The sequence below is a fragment of the Canis lupus genome, chromosome 31 (genome assembly GCF_048164855.1).
Source record: "Canis lupus baileyi chromosome 31, mCanLup2.hap1, whole genome shotgun sequence".
In the NCBI taxonomy this organism is placed as follows: Eukaryota; Metazoa; Chordata; class Mammalia; order Carnivora; family Canidae; genus Canis; species Canis lupus.
The window spans coordinates 34,477,803-34,503,663 of record NC_132868.1 but is presented as its reverse complement, the minus strand read 5'-3'; the positions used below and the strand labels follow the sequence as shown (position 1 = coordinate 34,503,663).

At 42.5% G+C, this 25,861-nt stretch overlaps 1 protein-coding gene across 4 annotated transcripts in view; it reads left to right on the top strand.

Annotated features, from left to right (window-relative positions):
• The first annotated feature begins 5,079 nt into the window (after positions 1-5,079).
• The window catches only part of GOLIM4 (golgi integral membrane protein 4), a 78,086-nt gene continuing 57,304 nt past the window's right edge, over positions 5,080-25,861 (top strand). For 3 of the 4 annotated variants that reach the window (XM_072807986.1, XM_072807985.1, XM_072807983.1), the window contains exon 1: positions 5,091-5,372. In XM_072807986.1, the coding sequence (XP_072664087.1) occupies positions 5,186-5,372 (187 nt within the window). In that variant the 5' untranslated portion in view covers positions 5,091-5,185. Of the gene's footprint in view, positions 5,373-25,861 lie in introns of all 4 variants that reach the window. The other variant, XM_072807984.1, reaches the window with a different exon arrangement.

The following is a 25,861-nucleotide window of genomic DNA, read 5'->3' as shown; positions in this document are numbered from 1 at the left end:
CATTCTGGGGAACTCTTTTCTAAAAGTGACATGTAGCAATGATAAGTATTAAGCAACACACGTAAATAATTTCTTGTGCCACCACCTTAGAATTTGGAAGTTTATGGTATGCAAAGTTGTGCTACTTAAGAAGGACGTTAAAGACCCTTGAAATGGTAGGTAGTTCTTGTTCAGCTACACACCTGCACATTTAGGGCCTCCTAAGTAATTTTCATAACTCTGTTAATCTGCTACCAATTACTACCAGGTCATTAGCAACATTTTGTGGAAAAGGAGTTTCAAAACATCTCTCACAGAGTCCTCAAAAAAGCAGAAAACCTTGAATGTAGCTCCCTTTATCTCTCAAAACAGAGTGGCCCTAAAGTGGCAAGCAGGAAGCCTGTGTGTTAATTAGGTGTAGCAAATGGTAAAGTGGTAAAGAGACAGAGATGGGGAGCATAGATTCCTACAGAGGAAAAAGGATAGTTGATTCCAGAAATATTTATTTATTTATTTATTTATTTATTTATTTATTTATTTATTTATTTAATTTTTATTTATTTTGTTTTTTAAATTTTTATTTATTTATGATAGTCACACAGGGAGAGAGAGAGAGAAAGGCAGAGACACAGGCAGAGGGAGAAGCAGGCTCCATGCACCGGGAGCCCGACGTGGGATTCGATCCCGGATCTCCAGGATCACGCCCTGGGCCAAAGACAGGCGCCAAACCGCTGTGCCACCCAGGGATCCCTGATTCCAGAAATATTTACATGAAAAGGCCAAAGCTGTGCTTTATTAATACTGAAACGCCATTTACAATTTTATTTTTTTATCGAGATATAATTGACATATAACACTGGATTAGTTTTTTTTCATGGATTAGTTTAAGTGTATGACATTATGATTCAAAATAAATACTTACTGCAAAATGATCCCACAATAATTCTAGGTAACATCCATTACCACACAGGTTTAATAAAAGATTTTATTATTATTATTTTATTATTTATTATTTTATTTTTAAGATTTTATTTATTCACGAGAGACAGAGAGAGAGAAGCAGAGACAGAGGCAGAGGGAGAAGCAGGCTCCCTGCAGGGAGCCTGACGTGGGACTCGATCCCAGGACCCGGGGATCATGACCTATGCCAAAGGGAGACCTCAACCACTGAGCCACCCAGACGTCCCCATTACTACAGTTATAAAGTTTTTCAAAAAATTATTTAATGTTCATCACCTTTTCTTAGATGTTGATATCTCTTGCAAACTATTGAATTCAATTTATAGTAAAGAGATTTAACTGAAAAATTCCACTCACAACGGAAACTACTTAACTCTAGGAGGGATCATCTATTTTCACAAATTATATACAGGCTGTATCCCCCGACTATATTTTTCTCGCCTTCCCCTATTTTGAAAATGAACACATTTTATTAAAATGACAAATTTAATAAAACTGGAAAGAATGCTAAGGTTCCCAAATGTTACCTTAGTCCTTCTCAAATGTTAGACTTTGAATCTTTAAGTTAATTTCTCCCTGCCCCAGAAATAAAACATTAAACTGGTGAAATACCTCAGGATATATTATTCTTAAATTACATATATATATATTGCTAAATATATGACATATGGAAATATAATTATATAATACTATTTTAAAAATGATAAATAAAAATAAAATAGAACTAACAATGGACCTCGCAAGACCAGTAGAAATAGCTCATCTATTACAAGTTCTACCCAAAGGCAATGTTATGTAAATTCAATTTATAGGCCCTGGATAGCTTCCCCAATGTTGGCCTCTCAAAAGCTTTATACTGATATTTTTAAGAAACTAGCAGCATACTTCACCTTGGAAAGTAATTTTATAAAGACACTGCCATTAGTGATTTTATGTACTTCTACTTACCCTTCCTGAATTTGAAATAATGGATAAGTCCAGGTAATAATTTTTGTTCTCTTTCAAATTTTATGACTAAAATATTGAGTTGTGTTTTATGGCCTACATTTATTATATTCTGTAGTCAGCCAGCAGCTTTAGGCAAAGAATACTTTTGGAGTCTGAAATCAGATGCAAAGGAATCAGAGGTTTAAACAGAGTAATCATGTATTCCAGAAGCGTAAGAATTTTCCAAAGATTCTGAACTGCAACTAAATACTGCACACTATGTAACATGAGTAATAATTTCCCAATCCTCTGTACAATTTCTTTCTTCCTTCCTTTCTCTTTTCCCTTTGTCTTTCTTTCCCCACCCTCCCTTCCTTTCCTTCCTTCTTTTTTCAGTTAATTTTCTCCTCTAGTATTGGGCCAGGATGGTTGCTATAAAACTTCCATTTCCTCCAGAGTGGTTCTGCTAGTATTTTTGGAGAGTTTATTTAGCAGATTGTACACTGATGACGTTAGGGACTTTTTTTAGTTATGAGGAATTTTAACAAGAGTGCAGCAATTATCCAGTCTGGATTTCTAAGAGTAAAACTGAAAGAGGGAAATTTAAACAGTGGTAGACTGCATCACAAGTAAGGCTATAGACGATCTATACGACAGAACCAAATCTTAAAACTTCCTTAAATCATTCTTTTTTTAAAGATTTTATTTATTTATTCATGAAAGACACAGACACACACACACACAGGCAGAGACACAGGCAGAGGGAGAAGCAGGCTCCCTGCAGGGAGCCCAATGAGGGGACTTGATCCCAGGACTCCAGGATCACGCCCTGGGCTGAAGGCAGGCACTAAACCGCTGAGCCACCCAGGGATCCCCTAAATCATTCTCTTTTTAAGCTAGGGTCTCATTTTAACAGGCCAGATACAACAGTTTGTTAATGTCACTTGTTTAAAAAGAGTAAGAACTTGGCTTCCATTAGGAGAAGAGATAAAATCAGCAGGACTGTCACCTGGATCTAATCCTGCTGAACTCCTAAATTTCTGCACGTTGTAGGTCCTAGAGCTATCACAGCCCCTTCAAGAAACCTTCATTTCTTTACCAAAACATAAAGCTAATACTTAACCTGGGTGTGATAAGTGAGAGAGCATATTTATAAACGAAAGCATCTTGAACAACAGGATTACGGTTATATAATCATTGTTATATCGTGAGTTATTACGTATTAGGGAAAAGCACACGCCAGGCAAACTTAAGTTTTCATGGCAGTATAAATGTCATAGGCTAGCTGGGCCAAGGTAATGGGGTTTATTTTACGGTTGGGGCATTCTCTAATTTCAGAGTCTCCCTAAAAAAGTTCTACACCAGGGACCATCTTTAAGTCTAACTTGGCCACGCAGGTCCACCCTCACTGTCCATTATTGACGGTGATAACTGAAACCTGGTTAGAGCCTCCTAAAAACCACGCAGTGCGAAACAAATCCCAAGGCGCCACCGAGCCATTTGAGAAAACAATTTACCTTCTTCGAAGTCAGCTCAAGAGCAGAAACAGAATCATCATCCACGCCGGCCTCCCCCCCACCCCCCCAGGGACGCGTGCAAGAACAAAAGCACGGTTTTCTTAGACTTTGATTTTCTTTGAAGAGGTTTGTGGTTCTCGCGTCTTACTTTGCCTCACGTAGGGAACCCCTCCCTGTGTGATCTAGCAACGTTACTCATGTATTTTTGCACCAAGCTGCCAGATGCATGAGACAAAACGTAGGCAATACTGATTTTGGAGATTAGTTTTCTAAGTTCTTCGGTTAGGAGCCCCCCCCCGCCCCCGGGGGAATGGGTGTGTGTGGGGGGACATGAGATCACTCCGTTCCCCTCGGCCAAAGGAAGCTGGTGTCCCCACGGTCTCCCCAGCCCCGCGGGCAGCCGAGCGGCAGCGCAGCGTGTCAGCGTGCCTCAGTCTCCCGACCCGCGCCCGCCGCGGGCAAGGACCCCGGGGAGCCCGGGAGGGCGCGGGCGGCTGCTCCCACCGCCCCCCTTCCTCTCCCACCTGCACCCACTGCCGGGTCCCCACGGGCGTCCCGGGTCCCGGACCCGCCCGCGCTTGCACCCGCGCACGTGCGCTCCCCGCACCTCTCCCAGCCGCAGGCCGGCCCGGGCGCCCCGACCTCCCCGCGTGGCCCCCCTGCCCCGTCCCCACGGGCGTCCCGGGGGGTCCTGCACCCCGCGCAGTGCGCTCCCCGCACCTCTCCGCCGCAGGCCGGCCCCGGGCGCCCCGACCTCCCCGCGTGGCCCCCCTGCCCCGTCCCCACGGGCGTCCCGGGGGGTCCTGCAGCCCACGCAGTGCGCTCCCCGCACCTCTCCCAGACGCAGGCCGGCCCGGGCGCCCCGACCTCCCCGCGTGGCCCCCCTGCCCCGTCCCCACGGGCGTCCCGGGGGGTCCTGCACCCCGCGCAGTGCGCTCCCCGCACCTCTCCCAGCCGCAGGCCGGCCCCGGGCGCCCCGACCTCCCCGCGTGTCCCCCCCGCGCCCCTCGCGGGCCCCCGCGGACGGAGGGGAGGCGCGGCGCCGGGTCGGACGGACAAGGCGGGCGTCCAATGGGGCCCGAAGGGAGGGCGCGGCGGCTCGGGCGGGCCCAATGAGCGGGGAGCCCGAGGGGGACTTCCTCCCGGAGTCCCGGCGGCCGGGCTGGCGGGGCCGCGGGTGACACGTAAGTTGGGCGGGAGGCGGCGGCCGCCGTGGCCCCGGCCCCCGCCCCGCCCCGCCCCGCCCCGCCCATCCCCCGCCGCCCGGGCCGGGGCCTTTGTTGGGCGCGCCCCCTCCTCTGGGTGGCGGCAGAGCCGCGCGGCGGGAGCGGCCGGGGCGGGACTCCGAGCGCCGCCGGGGGCAGCCGAGCCGAAAAGTGGGGAGGAGGAGGAGGAAAAGGGGAAAAAAAAAAAAAATACCCAAGCACACAAGGCAGGCGGCGCCTGGGGACCGGCGCGGCCGCGGCCCGCTCGGAAGTATGCGCAGGGCGGCCCCCCGCGCCCCCGCCCGCGCCCCCCGCGCCCCCGCCCGCGCCTCGGCCGGCGCCCCCGCCCGCAGCCCGCCCCGCGGAAGTTTGGCGGCCGCGGCCCGGGCGGCGTGGACGGGTGTGCGCTCCCCCCGGGCCCCGCTTTGTGTGTCGCGTCCCCTCCCCATGCCGCGTCCGGCCGCCTCATCCCCCTCCTCCCCCTCCCCCTCCCCCTCCTCCTCCTCCGGCGGCGGCGGCGGCGGCTGCTGAGACGCTCGCTCGGGGCGCAGCGGGGGAAGGGGCGGCGGCGGGCGGCCGCGGGGCGGCGGCGGGACTATGGGGAACGGGATGTGCTCCCGCAAGCAGAAGCGGATCTTCCAGACGCTGCTGCTGCTCACCGTGGTGTTCGGCTTCCTCTACGGCGCGATGCTCTACTACGAGCTGCAGACGCAGCTGCGCAAAGCCGAGGCGGTGGCGCTCAAGTACCAGCAGCACCAGGAGTCCCTGTCCGCCCAGCTGCAAGGTACGGCCGGCGGGGCCCCGGGGTCCGGGGACGTGACACCCGCGCCTCCCAGCTCCCCCGGCCGCGGCCTCCGAGGTCGGTCCCGCCGCGGGCGCCCGTCCTGCCGCGTCCGCCTGCGCGGCCCGGGGGCGCGCGGTCCCGGCGCGGGCGGTGCGCTCTGCACCCGGCTCGGCCCGGAGCTCGAGAAACGGGGCTGCTCGGCAGGGACCCCCCCAGCTGTGCTTTCTTTTTTCTTTTTTCTTTCTCTGAAGTGAGATTTAGCCAGGACCTGGCTGCCCAGACTAACGGCCCAGGCGCACGGAGCCCGGCGCTGCCAGTTTGCGTTAACTTAATAGGGTGGCTTTAGGGATGTTGGGAGAGTTGGAGAAGTGCACCCACGGCTACCGGGTCACCGTCCTGCAGTTTGCTTTGGGGGCTGGTGGGGGTGGCGGTGGGGGTGCAGAGTTTCTCTTCCTTGAGTAACTTTTCGTTTGTCACAGACGTAGGGGCGTGTGCGTGTGTGTGTTTTCCAGTGAGCCTGCAGAAGTCCAAGGGGAGAAACAGTTTTTTCATTTGGTGGGATGCAATGAACACAACTTGAGCAAGACCCTCGAGAAGATGCAAAGTTCCCATCCTTCTGTTCTAGAATCTCCCTGAATGTACATTTCGGAGACCTCAATGACGCTTGGACTGCAAAGCAAGCACCATGTGGTCTTAGGAGCGCAGTCATCCTATATACGTATTTTTCGAAAGCTTGTACTTGTGTCTGGTTTTCAACACTTAGGCGCCCCCCCCCCCCGCCCCGCAACCACAAATATAATGACCGAAAGCTGTGAGTAGTGAAATGTTGACAGTCTTTGCTGATAATGCAAATAAAGCGTATTTCCTATTACTGGGAAGAGACGAGCTGGATGGATGTTGGTGTCCGTGTATGCGTGTACAAATAGAAAACAGATGCCTTTTCGTTGCTTCGGCTATTTTGAGTGTTTTCTAGTAAAAAAAAAAAAAAAAATTAAAATGAGAGAAAATGACATGCGGCTGATTTGCTTGGTCTTATTTTCTCTTCCCAACTTAGAAGAAAGGGAAGTATTTTTAGCTTACTGAAGCTGCACAGCCACAGGCAGTGAAAATATGTGGAGCTGGGTTTGGTTCAAAAGGAAAACCTGTTTTGATACAGACTTAGGGGGAAAAATTTTTTTTTCTTTAAACTTGTCGAAATTTACCCATGACTTCTTGTTGGGATGCGGAATCTGGATATTTATGTATTATTTACTTAGAAGACATGAGTGGTTTCCCTGTGAAGTTCAGTGCAGTTAGACAAAGGGGAAAATTTGCCTTCCGCTACTACAAGGGCAAGACTGGATTTTTACCCTGTGGCTGGAAGGGGTGTGTGTGGTGGATTATAGGAGGTTGGTGCTTTGGTCTCTTGGTTTAGGTGACCCATGCAAATAGACACCGTCAAGTTCACCGTCAAGTTCATACATCCTCAGCACTGCACAGTGCCTGACACTCAGGAGGGCATCAATATGTATTTGTTCAGTCAACAAACGGTTACCTGAACAGTGAAAATTAATTGATGTGAAAATTAATCTTACGCACTTTTGTCTGCTTCCTCAGGCTTTTTCCCTGTCTCTGCTTTTTGAAAAAACAAAAACAAAATAACAACAAAATATTCGGCCCGAGTAGAGCATTTCCTCAGCAGACAATGCTGGAACTGATTGATGAGGCCCTGATTTCTGAGTCATGGCCTGTATTTGCAGTATGTCATTTTGAAAATCAATCTCAATTTCTTTTCTCCTTTTATTTGCCTTCTTTTTGGTGGTGCTAAGTGGTAATACGAGGCCATTAAAATACACAACATTTGTTTTGTAGCAGGAGAGGAAAAGAAAATGTAGCTAGTTTGAGTGGCCTTAAAGTCTGTTTCTTAATGTATTTTGCCATTTCCTCTTGAATTTTGGTGCTGCAACAATATGGTCATGCATGAAGAGTGGTTCCCTAAGCAGGCTACAGTTTCTTTCTTTCTTTCTTTCTTTCTTTCTTTCTTTCTTTCTTTCTTTCTTTCTTTCTTTCTTTCTTTCTCTCTCTCTCTTTCTTTCTTTCTTCTTTTCTTTCTTTCTTTCTTTCTTTCTTTCTTTCTTTCTTTCTTTCTTTCTTTTTCTTTTCTTTCTTTCTTCTTTCTTTCATGGATTCACGATTGACTCCTTTAGCTTTTATTTTGGATTTTACATCTGCAGGCCATTTAATGAAGATTTTCTGATGGCATGCAGCCTTTGCTTCCCTCTTCCAATGACAAATGACATTTGCCTCAGCAGTGCTGTGTTGTACCACCTGCATAGATTTGTTTTGAGGGCATTAGGCTCTCCATTCTTAGGACTTGTTTAGTTAAGTGAGATCTCTTGACCTGGCTTGGATTAAGATCAGAGTTAATTATGAGTGGCCCTCTTCAAAATATATATGTGTGTGTGTGTATATCTATGACTCTTGAAATGTTTTAAGTAGTTTAGCCCTTTCATCTGAAGGTATACATTTGTTAAGTGAGCATATTTAGGTCATCTTCAGTTTAAGAATGGGTTGTACTCCAGAAATTATTTTGAAAGTAGGTTATGTCTGACTCCAAATGCATTTTGCAGTAAAGACCCGATCCATAAATAGGAGACGGTGAGGGGTAACCTGGGGAAAGCTCCAAGGCTAGGCAACCTTTTCTCCAGTAAAAACAAACGTCTGTGTCTGCCAGCCAGGATATCTATTTACTTATCCAGCTCCCACTTCTACTGCACATTAATTATCCTGAGCCAGTGGGGGCAGAGGTTACATCTTGGTGGCAGAGGCAGTAGTTAACAACCTTTGACCGGCACAGTGTTTACGTAACCTCTTAAATTTTTTAAAAACTGCTTTCAGGTGGGCCATGCCCCAGTCTCTGTGTCCATACGCGGTGGTTCTTAGCGCTGACTGCCCATTGGAATCCCACCGGCAGCTCCCAAACCAGTGAAGTCACAACCTGTGGGTGATGGTGTCCTCCCCAGGTGACTGCAATATGTGGCCAAGGTTGAGAACTACAGCCCTGTCACCCTAAAAACGAAGCCGTTTCACACATTTACTTGCTTGGCTGCAAAGACATCTGAGGGGTTTGTTGTTGTTGCTTTTACCCTGAGCATGTGATTCAAATTCTAGTCCTGCAACTTTCTGCGTGAACTTGGCCCTCATTTTTCTTAATTTATACAACGGAGATTAGAATGACCTATTTCATAGGGTTAACGTGAAGATAAAACGATGAATTCCTAATAAGCTCCCAGCGCATACCTGGCACATAGTAGATACCTCTCATGAAAGGTGACCTGTTGTTATCATCAGGGTCCCAGTTTGAGGTGAGATAATATTTCATGTCTTTCTCTTCCCAGGTTTGTCATGGGTGTAAGTTTTGAACTTCACAAGATTTGTTTTCCTAATCAGCTACCTCCTTTGGTTGTACCTGATTGAACATCAAAGGAAACAGGTGGACGACACAGACCCGAGTACTTTCCTCTGGAGAAGGGACCTTCACTGACAATTTAAACTTAAAAAATTAAAGTAGGGTTACCGATTAACTCTGATCTGTATCAGATCAGATAAGAGAAGGGTGTAACCCCTAGTGGTAGGCAATAACCTTGTGTAATAGGATCTGGAATCGAGATAGAACTGTTTATATTTTTTAAAACTAGGGGCAAATAACCCCTCATTCCGGAAGCACCGTATCACAGTATTGCAGTGCTGTTGGTCTTCCCAGTGATGGCCAGAAACCATTAAGAAAAGGTTTATATTACGTTTCCTGTGCTCCTGTTCCAGAGAAGGGTATTACAGGTATTCGAAGTAAAAAAAAAAAAAAAAAAAAGTGGGCGGTGGGGTGGCTCAGTCGGTTAGGCATCTGCCTTCAGCTCATGATCCTGGGATCCTGGGATCGAGCCCCATACAGAGCTCCCTGCTCAGTGGAGAGTCTGCTGCTCTCTCTGCTCCTCCCCTTGCCCTTGAGCGTGCATGTGCTTTGTCAAATAAATAAGATCTTTAAAAAAAAAAGTAAAAACTGTTTGGTGCTTCTGAGGTTCCTACTGTGACTTAAGTTAGTTGTCCCTTGCATTGTGTTCCCCTAACACAGGATGGCACGCTGGCCTGAGCATGACCATACACATTGGAACTGGTGACTTCTTTGTTTTCAGCCTACCCTGAATCTGCTTTAAAAAGAATAAAGGTCCCCTTCAGCTCAGGGCCCGGCTTTCTTTATTCCTTCATCTCCAGTGCCTGGCGCCTGGCATCGAGTAGGCCCTCCGGAGAGTGTAGGTCTATACCCGTGTGGTATTTCCATCTGCGTAGGAATGTGCTTACACGCATACGGTGGGCAGTGAAGTGTAGTGGATACAGGCTGAGGAGTCAGAGCACTTGGGTTTCGAGTCTCGCTGTCTTATTTTTTATCAGCTGTGTGATCTTGGACACGTTACTTCCCTGTGATCCACTTTCATCATGTGTAACAATCAGAATAATAATGCTTCTAATAGGTTGTCATGAGGATCCATCGCATTAGCTGGCGTACAATGCTTAGGGGTATAAGCTTACATTTTGGACTGTTTGGACTTGATGTACAACTGGGTGGCTCCCCGGACACAGTGGTTTTAAGACCCACGAGTGTGGGCTGTCCGAGGGTAGGTACACTCACTTTCAAGCGCAAAGTTAGGCTTTATTTTATTTTATTTTTAAAATTTATTTATTTATGATAGTCACAGAGAGAGAGAGAGAAGGAGAGAGAGGCAGAGACACAGGCAGAGGGAGAAGCAGGCTCCATGCACCAGGAGCCCGATATGGGATTCGATCCCGGGTCTCCAGGATCGCGCCCTGGGCCAAAGGCAGGAGCCAAACCGCTGCGCCACCCAGGGATCCCAAAGGTAGGCTTTATACACATCGACTAGATACTGTCCATTGGATGGACACTTTCATTTAAAAAATAGAACAGAAGTAAATGCTCTTTAAGTTCAGTAGTTTTTATTTATATGTAAAACCCTACCTTAAAAGGCATTCCCTGCCTATAGTATAGTAACGGAAGCTTCTAGGTACTTAGTGAAAATCTGACTCCATTAAGCCTTCTGTTAAATATATATGACTTGCACGTATTTATATGGTTCCACACACTGTGTCTGCCTTAGTCATCCCTGTAAATTGGAACAGGCCCATATCGGTTGACCATGTAAGAGAATTTCATTATTTGTGAGCCTTTGGTTTAAGTCCCAGGCAAATTGGAAGCCTTACCTTGACTTCATCCTCTTCTGCCTCTCCAAGGACAGTGTCTTTTTTTTTTTTTTTTTTCCAAGGACAGTGTCTTATAGGGCTGGGGCACAAGACAGGTTTCAGCCACCTAAGGGACGAGTGACTTGGAGTTGGGGAACTGATATGCAACAGATTTGAGAGAAACTAGAAGGGAGGGAGAGAGAACGGGGGACTGCTACTAGTTGCTGACTTTTCAAAAGCATCAAGGAATATTCTTTGCTCACACGTTTGTGTTGAAAGAGAAACAGGGACTAGTGAAGGGCGATTGGCTTTGGCATCAAGTACTGTTTGAACACAGCTCTGGTGCTCACAGGCAGAGACCTTGAACAGGCATGTAACACCTCTGGACTTGGGTTTCTTCAGGTCGAATTGGGGACAACACTGTCTGTTTTGCACACTTGTGTAGATTATAAATAATACCTCCAAAATGACTAGCACGGATCCTGGAGCGCACCACTACTGCACTTATTAGGTGGCCATGACCTCTGTTTGCTGCATGGGCATTGGGCTGCTTTTTATTTTGCTCACTGTTTACTGCATCAAAGCAGGGATTGGTGTTATTAGTTGTGGCCTAATTGTGGCTCTTTTCAGAGCTAAGCGCCCAACTTGGCTGAAACTTTTATTTGATTTAAGACACCCTCACTCTTTTCTATTGTATTAACGCTTCCTTGGGGGGAAAGAAAAGGCCTGAGTACACTTTACATGGTAGCGACTTAGAGTTGCTGCTTTTCCATTTTGACCAGTAAGTGTTTTTATTTATCATTGAGGACAAAATGTTTTTGCTACTTTTGCCAGTCAGTGCTCTGTGGATTTTGTAGCTTTGGAAGTAAAAGTTGTGTAAAATATAACTTTATTATAAAAGAAAAGTGGCAAACTGTGTTTTCCTTTCAAGCCACTGTTATTTAAAGTGAATGTGTTTTGATAGACTTTTGAAAATTTATTTGAAGAAATTAAATGATTTTAAATACGTAACATTTGTTGAGTCTACCAAGTTCAGGTGCTGTGCTAAGCGCATTAATGCATTTTCTCTTTTAACAGTGACAAGAGCATGCTAATGTGAGTGAGCTATCTGAGGCTCAGAGGGGTTAATTAACTTGCTAGTGTCAAGGTCAAATCTAATGAAACTGAGCCTAGAACCGTAATGCAACTTCCCGGCCCTGTTCTTTCCACAGTGCTCCATTGCCCTCAAAATTATTTTAGAGTGTCTCAGGAGAATATTGATGGTTTTGAGAAAGTAGGTTAGGTGGGTTGTATGAAGAGTCAAGATAAAATTCAGAATCAGAAGTAATAGTAGTGATTATTTGATGCAGCATTTCCAGAGTGTAGGACATTTACTGCTATTACAAAAGGTAATTTTGGTTGATACGGAGTTGATTTTAGGTGGTGTCAGATGCTGTATTAAATAATGCTGAATCACATAATAAAAACCTTAAGCCCTTTTGAATTCTCTTTTGGTGTTTTCTTGACAAGTCAAGGTGAAACTCTCAGTTTGTTGCTCGAATCTCTCTTCTAGATTTAGTTACTCATTTGTTTTTCTCAGAGATGAATAAGGGCAGCCAACAGTTTGATTGCTAGAATTTAATAATTGATTGTTGTTTTATTGCATTTAAAATTTACGGTCACTATCCATTAATGCCATGTCAGTCATGTTTTTCATTTACAAGATAGTGGTGTACAGGTAGTTTTGATTTTTTTTTTTTTTTTTTTTTAGAAGTCTATGTTAGGGGAAAAAGTGAAATCTGGCAACCTGTGTAGGTTTTGCATGCATAAAGTAAGAACTGGTGTTTGAGTACCTGCATGTCTGGGTGCAGGAATGCATTAACTGATTGAATCCGATACAGATGTTGAATTTGACAGCCAAAGAAACAATCCTGAAGCAGGTGAATCATGTATTGTGTATCTCAAGCCCACATATCCTGACTTCCAGTACAACATAGCGTTCCTCTGCTGTGCTCTGCTGTCCCTTGAGACCAGCACCCTCTTCTTAATTCCAGCAGCAATGGGTGTTGCTATTTTTAAACAATGCTGTGTATTTCTGAATGGCATATTTGTGTTCTTTGTTTTTATTGGCCAGCGAGTGCTTATTCAGAGGACATGCCAGTCATCACCCTTCACTAATAAACCTCACTAAATAGGCTCATGGCCTGGAGGGATGTGGGCATGAAATAAATTGCCCTTTAAAACAGTATGACATTTTAAAAAATATTGCCTTAACTATTTTTCATATATAAAATGTCACAAATATGATAGATTGTGAATGGAAAAGTAAAAGATGGGCTGTCATTCTGAAAGATAAGGCATCATAGCACATTTGAATGACACTATTTCCTTTTCGTTGAGAGCGAGTTTAAGAAAAATATATAATCATTTCAGGAGAGTGGAACATTTTATTTCCTATTTCACATATCATTTAAACCCCTTCTTTAAGGGGAATTTTTGTTATAAACAGCAACAAAAAATGCAAATCAAGATGTTTAAGAGAGCTTTTGCATGCCTTGTATGATCTCAACAATAGCTCTGATGCTTTATAATGGATATTCTAAACATTAAAGTTGGGCAGCTGCTAATTACTTTTTCACTTAACTTGGTTAGTGTAGAATAGTTCATTAAGTTTTACATTAGTGAGATTAAATCTGTAATCTTTCCACCTATTAACACATGTTGATTCTTAAAAGGATTTTTTATCCTTTTTTAAAGGTTTGATGCTATAAAACCTGTTAATTTGCACTGATGTCAAGCATCACTCTCATTAGAAGATGAAAAATAACATGTCTTTACTATGTAGGTGAGCATCAGCTCTAAATCCAGAGGTCATCAGGTTTCATCTGGCTGTGGGTGAGACTCCTTGAGTACAGTTCCTCATCATCCGTATATCTGTGAAACTAAAAAGGCAAGATATCTGACCTCAGTACAGCTAACATACAGCAATGAGACAGGCCTAAGATACCTACGTCTTCTTGTTCAAAAAAGGGTAAGATGCATGGTATGTAGGGGCCACTGGTCCATAGCAATTCTGAAATCCAACAAGGCAGACATTCTTTGACTAGGATTTCAGAGCTGGAGATAATTCTCCCTGGCTCTTGATTGTGCTCCTTGGGTGATTGGCTGTACCCTCTGACTCATCTTTCCTTTTTCATGAAAGGTAGCATGTGTTTTGCAGCTGGGTTTTCTCAGCCTGCTTCCTGCCAGTAGAATTTGGGGGATGAATGGCTTTTCACTTATACAATCTCTGTTCCTTTCTTTCTAAACTGGCAGAGTTTCTGCTGATAAAATCTCAAAACTTTTGTCAGTCTCCTGTGAAACATGTTGGGGTTTATCTATTAGACAAAAACCACACCCACATATTTCTTGGAGCGAAATCCATCTCTTCCTGGGGCTTCTGCTGAGACAAGGGATATGCAGTGCTCTTTCACTTTCCAAAGGCCTGTTGACAGGATCTCTGTGTCATACCCTTAAACTTTTAGGAGACACGTTGGTCCCACAGCTCTTTAAGAGGCACATTTCTGGGGCACCTAGATGGCTCAGTCGGTTAAGCCTCCAACTCTTGATTTCAGCTCAGGTCATGATCTCAGGGTCCTGATATTGAGCCCCATGTCAGGCTCCATGTTGAGCATGCAGCCTGCTTGGGATTCTCTTTCTCCTTCTCCCTCTGCCCCTCCCCCTGCTTGCACATGTGCCCGTGCATGCATGCTCTCTCTCCCAAAAAAGAAAAAAAGAGCCACATTTCTAAGGTCTTAGCAAGGAGCCACGTCCTCTGTCTCATCTTTAGGCCATGTTTTCTCTGACAGTTCCCTGAAATTGATGTTTCTTAATTGAAATTAAGAAACTGTTTCTTAATTTCAGCATCATTTGCTATCCAGAAACGCTGAGAATTTTCAAAACCGTCAAGTCCCGGCTCCTTTTTGTTTAATAGTCCTTCCCTCAATTTACCTTCTCAGAGTTTACTATAATCAGCAAGAAGAAACTGGGTAGCATCTTCAGCACTTTGCTGGGAAATCTTCTCAGCTAAATTACCCAGTTCATTCAGCACATTTTTTACTTCTCATAGAACTCCAAGTGAGTGCAGGTCATGTAACTCCATGAAAGCGTGGGTATTGTTAAACCCCTGCCACTACATAATTTCCAGTTTCCAATAAAATTTTCCTCATTTTCATGCATGCCCTTCCTAGCAATCTCTTCAAAGTCCAAAATTCTGTCAACAATGTACATATTTGTTTGAAGCACTTTGCATGTTGACTCACACTCTTCTTCTTTTTTTTTTTTTAAGATTTTATTTATTGATTCATAATAGTCACACAGAGAGAGAGAGAGAGAGAGAGAGAGAGAGACAGAGGCACAGGCAGAGGGAGAAGCAGGCTCCATGCAGGGAGCCTGACGTGGGATTCGATCCCGGGTCTCCAGGATCGCGCCCTGGGCCAAAGTCAGGTGCTAAACTGCTGCGCCACCCAGGGATCCCGACTCACACTCTTCTTAGGGTCCATTACTTACACAGTTCGAAAGCTGTTCACCTTTCACATTTTGGTGATGGCTACACCCTACTCCAAAATCTCTATTGGTTATCCTGTTGCATAGCAAATTATCCCCAAGCTGAATTGGTGTAGAACACAGACGTGATTTCACAGTTACTGTGGGAAAGGATTCTGGTTTTAGCTGGGTGATTTTTTTTCCCCCCAAGATCTCTCATGGTGTTGCAATCAAGCTACTGTCCAGGATTGTAGTGATCTCAAAACTTGCCTGGGATTGGATGATCTGCTTCAGAATTCACTAATGTGGTTGTTGGCAGGCCTCAGAAGATCTGCTTTTAATCTCATTCATCTGGGCCTTTCCCTAGGACTTCCTACAGTTCCATCCTGGGACTTAAAAAAAAAAAAAGATAGCTGGTATCTCTCAGGGCAAGAGATCCAAGGCACACCTAAAGAGAGAGTGTGCAAGAACCTAAGATGAAAGTGAAAGTATTTTAATAACCTCAGTCTTGAAAGTGATAACCCATCACATCTGCCATGTTCTGTTCATTAGAATTGAATCACCAGGGGATCCCTGGGTGGCGCAGCGGTTTGGCGCCTGCCTTTGGCCCAGGGCGCGGTCCTGGAGACCCGGGATCGAATCCCACGTCGGCCTCCCGGTGCATGGAGCCTGCTTCTCCCTCTGCCTGTGTCTCTGCCTCTCTCTCTCTCTCTCTCTGTGTGACTATCATAAAAAAAAAAAAAAAAGAATTGAATCACCACGTTCAGTCCATGCTCAAGGGAAAGGGTTTGTGAGGATGTGAGTAACAGAAGGTGGGGGTCATTGGGGTCATCTTGGTAGCTGCCTGCCACCAAGTGGAGGTAATAATGTCATTATTGTCATTGTTGGCAGTATCATTACTAAGGTCATCACACACTGACGTTCGTTGAGCACTAGCTCTATAGCAGGTACTGTTCTAAATGATTTTCTTGGGTAATCCAACATAATACTTTTGTAAAACTGCATTACTACATATTTTAATGTGATTTATTATTTAATTTAAAGCAAATTAGCAAGAAGTGCCATTTGAAATCATGGCAGTTGAGAGAGAAATTATCTGGTATTTAAACCATTTGACCTGTGAGGATTGAAATGAAAAGAGTTCCAGGTAACTCTCTGAAATATAAACCCAACCACCACACCAACAAGGGAATTCCCACAGCGGAAAGTATCATGTCCTTGAGGAGTTTGAGAATCCGTTGACAATATGTGAAGAGCTCTCATTCATACAATTGACTGTATTTCTTTGGCAAGTCCATAGGAAGGCAGTGTAACGTATTTGTTCATATATATATATATTTTTTTTTAAATTTTTATTTATTTATGATAGTCACACAGAGAGAGAGAGAGAGGCAGAGACCTAGGCAGAGGGAGAAGCAGGCTCCATGCACCGGGAGCCCGACGTGGGATTCGATCCTGGGTCTCCAGGATCGTGCCCTGGGCCAAAGGCAAGCGCCAAACTGCTGCACCACCCAGGGATCCCATATAATATTTTTACTTCTGATTATTCCTTCTGATTTTATAGACTGCTGTCCTTGATGAAGATCTTGTTAGAAGATAAATTTTGGGAGGATGGGTTTTGCTGGTTTCAGAAAGATAATATTCTTTCTTTGTATCGAAGATATTTAATTACGTGACTGGTGATTTCAACTTGTTCTTTGGTCTCTACTTTGAAAATCAAGTTTAAAAGTTTGCAATGTAAGAGGATTTTTTCATACTATTAATTAAAATAGATCATAAGAGCATATATTACAAACAAATCACTAAATATTTTCTAAACAATTATTATTCCAAATTCATGGTTTGACCTCCCCCTTCTTAATATACTGTAGTAATTAGAAATACGAGATAAATATTTCCTAGGACCCTGAGATCAATACCTGAGCTGTGATCAAGGGTCGGTTGCTTAACCAACGGAGCCACCCAAGCACCTCAAATATTTCTGTTTTCCATTTAACTTTGTTATACCTTCCTAAATGTAGTGCCATAAGAGATAGAATTGGGACGTGGATAGGGAATATCTTGTCAAAATGTGTTTGAGGCCATATTCCATTCAAGAATGAAGAAGAGGTCTCTTCTTTGTCAATGAAACGTTGCTGTTGAATTTCTGCAGTATCGGTGATTCTCTTCCTGCCCCACTGCTACCTATGTGGGTGCCAGATTGCTGCCGTGGTACTCGCTCATACTCTGGGTCGCTGTGGCCATCTCTTCCTTTGTGATATTCGCATTCATCCAGTTAAGTCCCTTGTGATATGTGGTCATTGTTACAGGATTTCTGTTCCTTTAGTGCCCGAAGTGCCTGGTCATGCCACTGTGAATAATGAAGAGGTAGACCAGAGAGAGTGATGGATACCAAAGCCACGTTTATTGAGTTTACTGAGTGATAGTACAAAGCTCCTGAAGAGGGTGGGGACCAAAGAGGGTTGCCATCAGAGTTTCTAAGTCTAGGGGCTTTTATGGGCTTGTTGATGGACTGTTTTAATCTGATTAAGTCTCCATGAACCTGTCACCCAATTGGGTTTTTGTCATCCATCTATCACATGCGAAAGGATGGAGGGCTCCTTCCAGGGTAGGATAAAATCCTTTTAAGGGTGGTTTCCTCTTAGAGAGGGAGTTGGGGGGGAGGAGCTTGTCCCTCCCTGCCTTTCTTCCAACTAACCTTCATCAGTCTTTGTTCATAGTCCCCCAAACCAAAATGTGACCTATTATCTACATGTTCTACGATGTACTATTAACATGTGCAGTGTGGTTCTGAGGGAGACTTAGAGGTTACATACTGGTTTTTTTCCTCTGATTATTTTTTGCTCCATTGGTTGATTAGTATCCATTTGGATTAAGGTAGGGGATGCACTCCGTTGTTAAACTGTCCAAGGAAGCAGTAGCTACTAACCTATTTAGCTAGAATGATCCTTCTGGGAGTGCATACCCCAAGAAGTCTTCATCAGAGGGTCCCATGGTAGCAATACTTTGAGTAGAGGCTGAGCCTTTAAAGAAATACTACTTTGTTTTATTGTTGGCCTCCAGCTGTTCTCAAAACTGCCTCCTACGCAGCAACAACTCATTCCTAAGGCCACATTGTGCGTCTCATCTGTGACCTTCTCTTCTTTAAGGGTGGCATTTTCAATTTGGGGTCCATGGGGGTCCATGAACTTCCTGAAGATATATGTCAGTTCCTTATAGGTGCCTTTTTCCAAGACAGAAGCCTTAGCTTTTATCAGATCCTCAAAGCAGCAGTGACCTAAAAAAGGTTATGCTTTAGGGCACATTCCTTCCTCTGAGGTCTTTTTAAGTCCATCTTGGAATTTGACCTCCTTTGGTCCTACCCCATGAATCCTCTAGAAAGTGGCTGAATTTGTAATGGGGTAGTCTGTGCTCACTGCTATTTCCCAAAAGCCCTAACCTACCCCACCTTTCTCAAATTTGAGATTCCTGAATAGAGACTTAAAAGGCACTTCATAAACTACATTCCTAGAATCCACTAGTAATTGCTTAGTAAATAATAAAAAATGCCTTGTAATTACATGAGGAATTTATACCTTCCAAATTTACATTCATGATATCATTTGGTCCTAGAAGCAGGATATAGAGAAAAGCAATATGCTAAATTATTACCATTTTGAATTTGAGGAAGCAGAAGTCACACAGCAAGACGGCGACACACTTGGGATTAATGTTCAGATTGCTTGACTCTTAACTCAGGGCTCTTAGTTATCCAAGGTTTCCAAGGCCCCCTCATCCTGGAAACCAAAACGAGGCCTTAACAATATTCACAGAACAGAGTTTTTGACTTTCTCTCTTCAGAGGGAACTCTGTCCCTTTTAGATTCTAAGAAATTAAGAATATCCCCAGATGGTGACTCACCTGGACTTGAGGTGTCTACCTGCCACTGTAACCAAACCAATGAGCATTTGTCCACCTGCTACAGAGCAAACTGCTATGAACTGACATGGGGGTTTTTGCAGTGAAGAAAGATAGGCTGTTTATTGGGGTGGCAACACCCAGGGCATTTGGGAGCTAATGCTCAAAAGGCTGGAACTCCCTGATTGTTTGCATGTGAGGGATTTTAAGGACAAAATTGGGGACAGAGGTCTTCTGGGAGGTGGATGCTATTGATTGGAGGCCCATGAGGTCATGCTAGGAGATGTGACTTAATAACTTACGGCACCACTTCATCTGGTCCCCCCAATGTCTGTTCCATCTCAAGAGACTTGAAAGTTGAGAATTATCTTTGTTCTAGATGTGAGAGTTTTCAGTAGTGCTGATTAATTTCTTGTCCTACAGGTTCCTTTGAATGATAAGCAAGCATTCCTATGCCTTGAGCCTAGGCCTGTGTGTTCCTTGGTTGTCAGGTTCTTCCCAGGGTTCATTCTTACATCTGAACTCTTAAGGTCCAGCCTCACCCCCCACCCCCATCTTTTTGTCCACACAAGGTACCAATAGCTTGTGTAGCTCAACTTGTGTTGAGCAATAGCTGCTCAAACTGCTACTTCCCTGCTTCACCTCTGCAGCTTCTCATGGTCAGAGGCAAGTTTACCTTTTTCTGTTTTGAGACCTTACATGTCCTGGAGGATCTAAGCAGGCATCACAGGGACTGGGTCCCAGGGCAAGAAGAGTGATGAACTTGGCTTCATTATCCTTTCCATCTGTCCCTGGCACATTGCCAATGATTTAAATTTGGAGTCTTAGGCTGTCCCTTATCATCATCATCATCATCATCATCATCATCATAAATCTTTTTTTTTTTTTAAGACTCCTCTACATTCTGGGATATAGACAGAGCTTAAGCTTACACTGGGATCCTGCTGACTTTGACCAGAGGCTGTCACCTCCTGAAAGCATCTGTAGCTTCACCTTGACTTCACAGGAGGGCTTTGAATCTCACCATTCAACTGATTCTCCAGCTGTGCTTTTTAGCTTCCAGATGTAGATGTCAAGTCACTCCTAAATAAATCATAGATTGGTAGAGCAGGGAAGAATGTTTATAGAACCCAGGTTGCAAAGAGTAGCATATGGATATGTTTTGGTTTGGCCCACACCGTGCTCTGAAAAATTTCACGGTAGTTGTCTACATGGAAAAAGAAAGATATTTCATGTAAACATCCAGATTTCTGACTTTATTTGAAAAGTCCAAAGATTCCTTGACACTGGTCTACATTCCTGCATGGTGAATGACCCACATTTTTTTTTTTTTTCATTTGTTTCTATTGAAGTTCGATTTGGGGATTGGCCCACATATTGATTGGAGCATGTGGGCTTCAGTTGGCAGAGATTCTCACTGGGAATTCTGTATCTCGAATAATAACTTCTTTAGTTTATCGATGAAAAAAGTGAAACTTCAAGAGATGGAATGACCTGACAACTGTACCTTCCGATATGGTAGCCCCTGGTCATGTGTGGCAGAAGCATTAAAATGCAGCTGGTAAAAAAAAAAATAAATAATAAATAAAAGTAAATAAATAAAATAAAATGCAGCTGGTGTGACTAAGGAACTGAATTCCACATTTTAACTAATTTAAATTTAAAAGTTAAAACCAAAGCATTGTTGGGGAGCCGGTGGAGGGGGGGGTGTGGGGTGGCTCAGTCGGTTAAGCACTGGGCTCCTGATTTCTGCTCAGGTCATGATCTCAGGGTGGTGAATGGAGCCCTGAGTCAGGCTCTGTGCTCAGCAGGGAGTGTGCTTGAGATTCTCTTGCCTCTGCCCCTTCCCGTGCTCATGCTCACTTACTTTCTTTTTCTAAATTAGTAAGTAAGATTTAAAAAAAAGTCATAAAACAGAAGCGTTGTGAAATATTTTTCTGGAAAATGACTTTATTATTTTGGTGGCACTACATTTCAGTGAAGTGCTATGTTGCATTAAATATTATGGTATATTACAGTGCACATAAATACTTCTTTTTAAAATATGGTGACTAGAAATTTAAAAATTACAGATGTGACTCACAGTGTGTTTCTGTTGGACAGTGCTGATTTGACTGAGTTCACATAGATTGCTCGTGGCAGGTCTGGAATTTGTCAGTAGATATCCACCGTTCTAGTCCTATTTTTTCTCCTTTACTAAAGTAGTATCCTTTTTTTTCCTTCTAATTCTCAAAATCTTTTTCATTTCCTACAGAAATGTGTTTTTCATCATTTTTACATGGTACGTGATACAGAAGTTATTTTATGTGAAGGAAAATTCAGCTCTGTATATCATCAACAATTTTATAATAAAGCTAATCCAAAAGATAATAAAATTAATATTCATGACACATAAAGACTATTTTTAATTATTTTCTATTGTTAGTGACACTGACCATTCAACTTTTTCTGAATTATTGTGTTAGAAAAGGTTTTTTTTTTTTTTTTTTTTTTTTTAATGAGAACAATGTTTAATGCATTCAAAATAACATTGTATTTGATTTTGGCACAGATGTATATTAAAATGTAGTCTAAAATTAGTTACCTATTGTAACATTAAAATTAGCCAAAATTACTTGTAGACCTATTATATTGAGTTCTTATATTCAGCATGGTAAGAAAGAATCAAATACTCTGCACATAGAACATTGGGCTTGTGGATTGCTTAATCAAACCTAACACTTTTTTTTTTTTGACATTTTAGTTATTGAATTATGAAGTGTCACTTATATACATAAAAGTGCGCATATTGTAAGCATACAGCTTCAGGAACATTCACAAGCATGCTTGTGTAACCAGCAACCAGATCAAGACACATGACAATATCAGCAGCCCCTAGTTTTGTTGAGCCCCTTTCAAGTCACTAACTGCCCCTCCCTCTGTGGATAATCCCCATGGATTAATTTGCCTGTTCTTGTACCATAAGTGAAACCAAACAATATGTTCTCTTGTGTCTGGCTTCTTTTGTTTAATGTTATTTGTGAGCTTCATCCAAGCAGTTACTTGTAGTTACAGATTGCTCATTTCTGTTACTATGCCATTAGAATTTATTCATTCTTCTGTTGATGGACAGTTGGGTAATACCAATTCCTGCTGCTGTGAAGGCTCTGGTTCTTTTGCCTTTTTAGGACTAGCAGCTTCTTGATGTGCTTGATGACTATTTTGAGTTAGATAATGCCACTTAAGGACAATTTTGAGTGCATTTGCAAAATCATGATTATTGCCCCTCTACTAGTGCCAATTTAATATTCTTAGGATCCTGTCTACAAGGGCTGGCTTATTATCGGTACAGACTTTAAAATATGACCCAAGTAAGAGCAACTATAATTTAATGTTCGAGACACAAGCAGTGGTATCATTGTTCAGCCAAGTATAAGCTGACCATAGGACTGCCTGGATGTGAATTGGCGTTATCTATTCTCATGTAAACCATCATTCATGCTCATTTTGGTACATTTTTTTTTTCCCATTTGTGTTGTGTAAAGGGGTCATTTAGAAGTAATTTATTTAAAAAGTAGAAATTACAGCACGCCCAATTACTGCCTTTTGCTAAATTAATTTCCTGAAACATTGGCAGTCCCACTAGTTTGGAAACACTGCCTCTCACTGCAATGGGCCAAGGTATAACTGAGCACTCTGGAGGAATGGTATGGAGTTAGCTCAGAGACCTGGTGGGTAGTTGAACTAGCCTTAGGATTCCTCTAAGCTAAAATTTTGTAATTTTTAAATTCTAAGATGATAGGTTAAGTGAATAATAATGAAAATAAGAATTACCTATAGTGACTCCTACTTACCACCTTTTAGTACATAGTTTTCACAGTATAGCTTTGCCTTACTAAATATAAATGACAGAAAGGGCAATGACATTCTTGGAATTGATCCATGAAAATCTCATTAATGTTACTTTTATAACATAACTGAACTTCTGTTAGATTATACTTTATCTTCATTCAAATTATGACAGAAAAAATTAATAAAATATCTGTGTAAAGAAAAATCTACCCCACTTTCTAAAACAATAGATTTCTAAATCATGTAGGAACATGAAAAGATATCCTCCTAACTCAAGAATTAACAAATGATTCCCTTCTAGTTTCAGGCAGGCCCTGATACTATTAGTACTCATAAGTAATAAAATTGCGCATATTAAAACTTTCTTGGAAACTTTTGCTAATTCGTCCTGGCTTCTCCTCCCAACACAAGTTAGTTCACACTTGTGAGGTTTTTTTTTTTATTTTATTTTTTTATTTTTATTTTTTTATTTTTTTTTTAATTTATTTTTTTTTCTTGTGAGGTTTTGATGGGAAGCTTTTCAGAAATTGCTCAAACGAAGCAAAACAAAGCAAAAACAGACAAAAAGTTCTAGAGTATATCAGACATTCAGGGAAGCCCTTTATGTTCAGTTCACTTGGAAGACTGGTAAATTATAGAAACCTCTGAGATCACAAAATTATAACTTGGATGTGTTAAAATATTGTTTCTTCAGTATATTATAGTTTATTTCTGGAAATTATACTTTAGTTCTAGAACAGATGTCTTTGTATGACAATTTTTAAAAATTCCTTTATTTGAAAAATATCTGACTTTCTGAAATGGAAGGTAGCTGAAGAAAATGACTATTAGTTTAGGATAGGTAGATCAAGGAGGTGTGGTTCCATGCAACTAATGTTACACGAGTCACCATATAACGATACCGAGAGTCAGTACACTAGTTTTTGTTTTGTGTGGATTTCAAAATCTCAGTGACTTACAATAACAAACATATTCATGTTCAAGTTCTGCAATTTGGCTGTGGTTTGGCCATTGGGGACTGGGCTTGGCTGGGCCCGACATGCCTGAACCTAGGCCTGGGCAACAGGTTTTTGGTTCGTTTCAAGTAGACTCTGAATGCCTCCTTTCTACAACCTGTGCTGAAAAGATTCCATCTACCTGGGGGTTCCCTTCTCAGTGGATTACAAGAGCACAAGAGAGTGAGTGTTAACCCACAATGCCTCTCAAAGCCCGGGCTTGGAGCTGGTGCGCTGTTATTTTTGTGCAATTCCCATTGGCCAAACAAGTTACATGGTCAATCCCAACATTAGTGGGTTGGGGTGCAGGACATCCTCTCCCTGTAGCAGTGAGCAGTGGGGTGTGGTTATAGTGCAGTAATAAGGGATGAAGGATGTAGCATAATGGTTCCATCTACACCATAAGTCAGTTTCAAAATTGGTACAATGTGAGATAAAGGAAGAAAGCTGCTTTTATTTGAAGAATCATTTTGCAGTGATTTGATACAAACTTTTCAGAAGAGTAACATTAAATAACATATTGTTAGTTATTTTTGTGTATCTCTTGGACAGGTTTCTTAAGTTAATAACGAACAAGCACTTCCCATCAATTCTAAAAATGCAATAAGTAAGTATGTTCTTTTAAGCAGCAGACTTTTCCTGAAGCACTTACTGGCCACAGGCTTTCTTGGGGGACATAAATTTGATTATACAGGTGCTGCCATCAAGAGAGAGAATGTAAATGAAGTATCCAGTAAAGCTAAAGCCTTTTCTGTTGGATTTTTTTTATCACTCTGCTCTTTCACTGACAAAGTAGAACTTCTCTACCAAAGCATTTCAACACTTAATATAATGATTTTAGCAGCAAAAGCAGATGTAATAAAACATAGAATTATTTTTATATGTTAATTTATGTGGATTAAAAAAAAAAAAAAAACTAAAGCAATTTAGAACATGCACCCGTGAATAGAATTTAGGATTTTAAGTTTTTGTGCACTTCTTATGAACATATATAGTACTTAAATTTTTTTTTGCATATTTACTGAGATTCTTTTGTGAAAACAAAATTAAATGAAAAAAATATGCAATTAGTATTTATTTAAAAGGTCTAGCACCTACTATGGTAACTACATATGTTTATACCCAAAGCCTTGGGGGGAAAACTATGGAAAATTCATACATACAGATGTTCTTTTGGTCAGTTTGTCTTTCTGTTTTTTTAAAGAACTTACCTGATTTTAAACATTTCTTTTAAAAAGTTTCACATTTATGGGGCACCCAGGTGGCTCAAGTAGGTTAAGTATGCGACTCTTGATTTTGACTCAGATCATATCTCAGGGTCATGAGATGAAGCCTGGAGCCTTGTGTGGAGCCCCCTGGGGAGCCCTGTGTCAGGCTCTATGCTGCTTAAGATTCTCTTTCTCCCTCTGCTCTTCCCCTCCCTGCCCCTCCCCACTCTGCTGGCTCTCTCAATTTCTCTTAAAAAAAAAAAAAGTTGCTCATTATTTCCATTTAATGTGAGATTGTGTGTGTATAAGATCGTATATATGTGTGTGTAATTACTTATTATATTGACATTCTTCAGTAAGCTAATCCCAAGAGCTATTTCTTTAAATAGCAATGTCTTTAGATTTTTTATTTTTCAAGCTTGATTTTTTTTTTATTTATTTCAGCTTTAAGAACATCAGAATTCTGTAGTAAAAATGGGAAGCTGAAAGCTGGTCCCTAGGTATACAAATATGGTCTTGATTTGGAAATGGATATTTCCTGTGAGATGTCCTGACATGCTTTTTGTGCACGTAGAAGCAGCAGTAAGAGAGGCAAGGTTTTTTTTCCGACAAGTTCATTAATGTACTTTTTGTGAACATTGCCTGCTCAGAAAATTTGCAGAGTAGGAACATGTAGATTCTTGTTAAGCTTTAATAAGTGAAGCTCTAAAGCTCTGTGAAACCAGTGAGAAGTCTGCACGTTCCTAGTGTAAGTATTCTCTAACCTAAAGGAAATACGTTGGAAATACGTTGGAAATACATTGATGTGGAAGGAAAATCTGGCTTT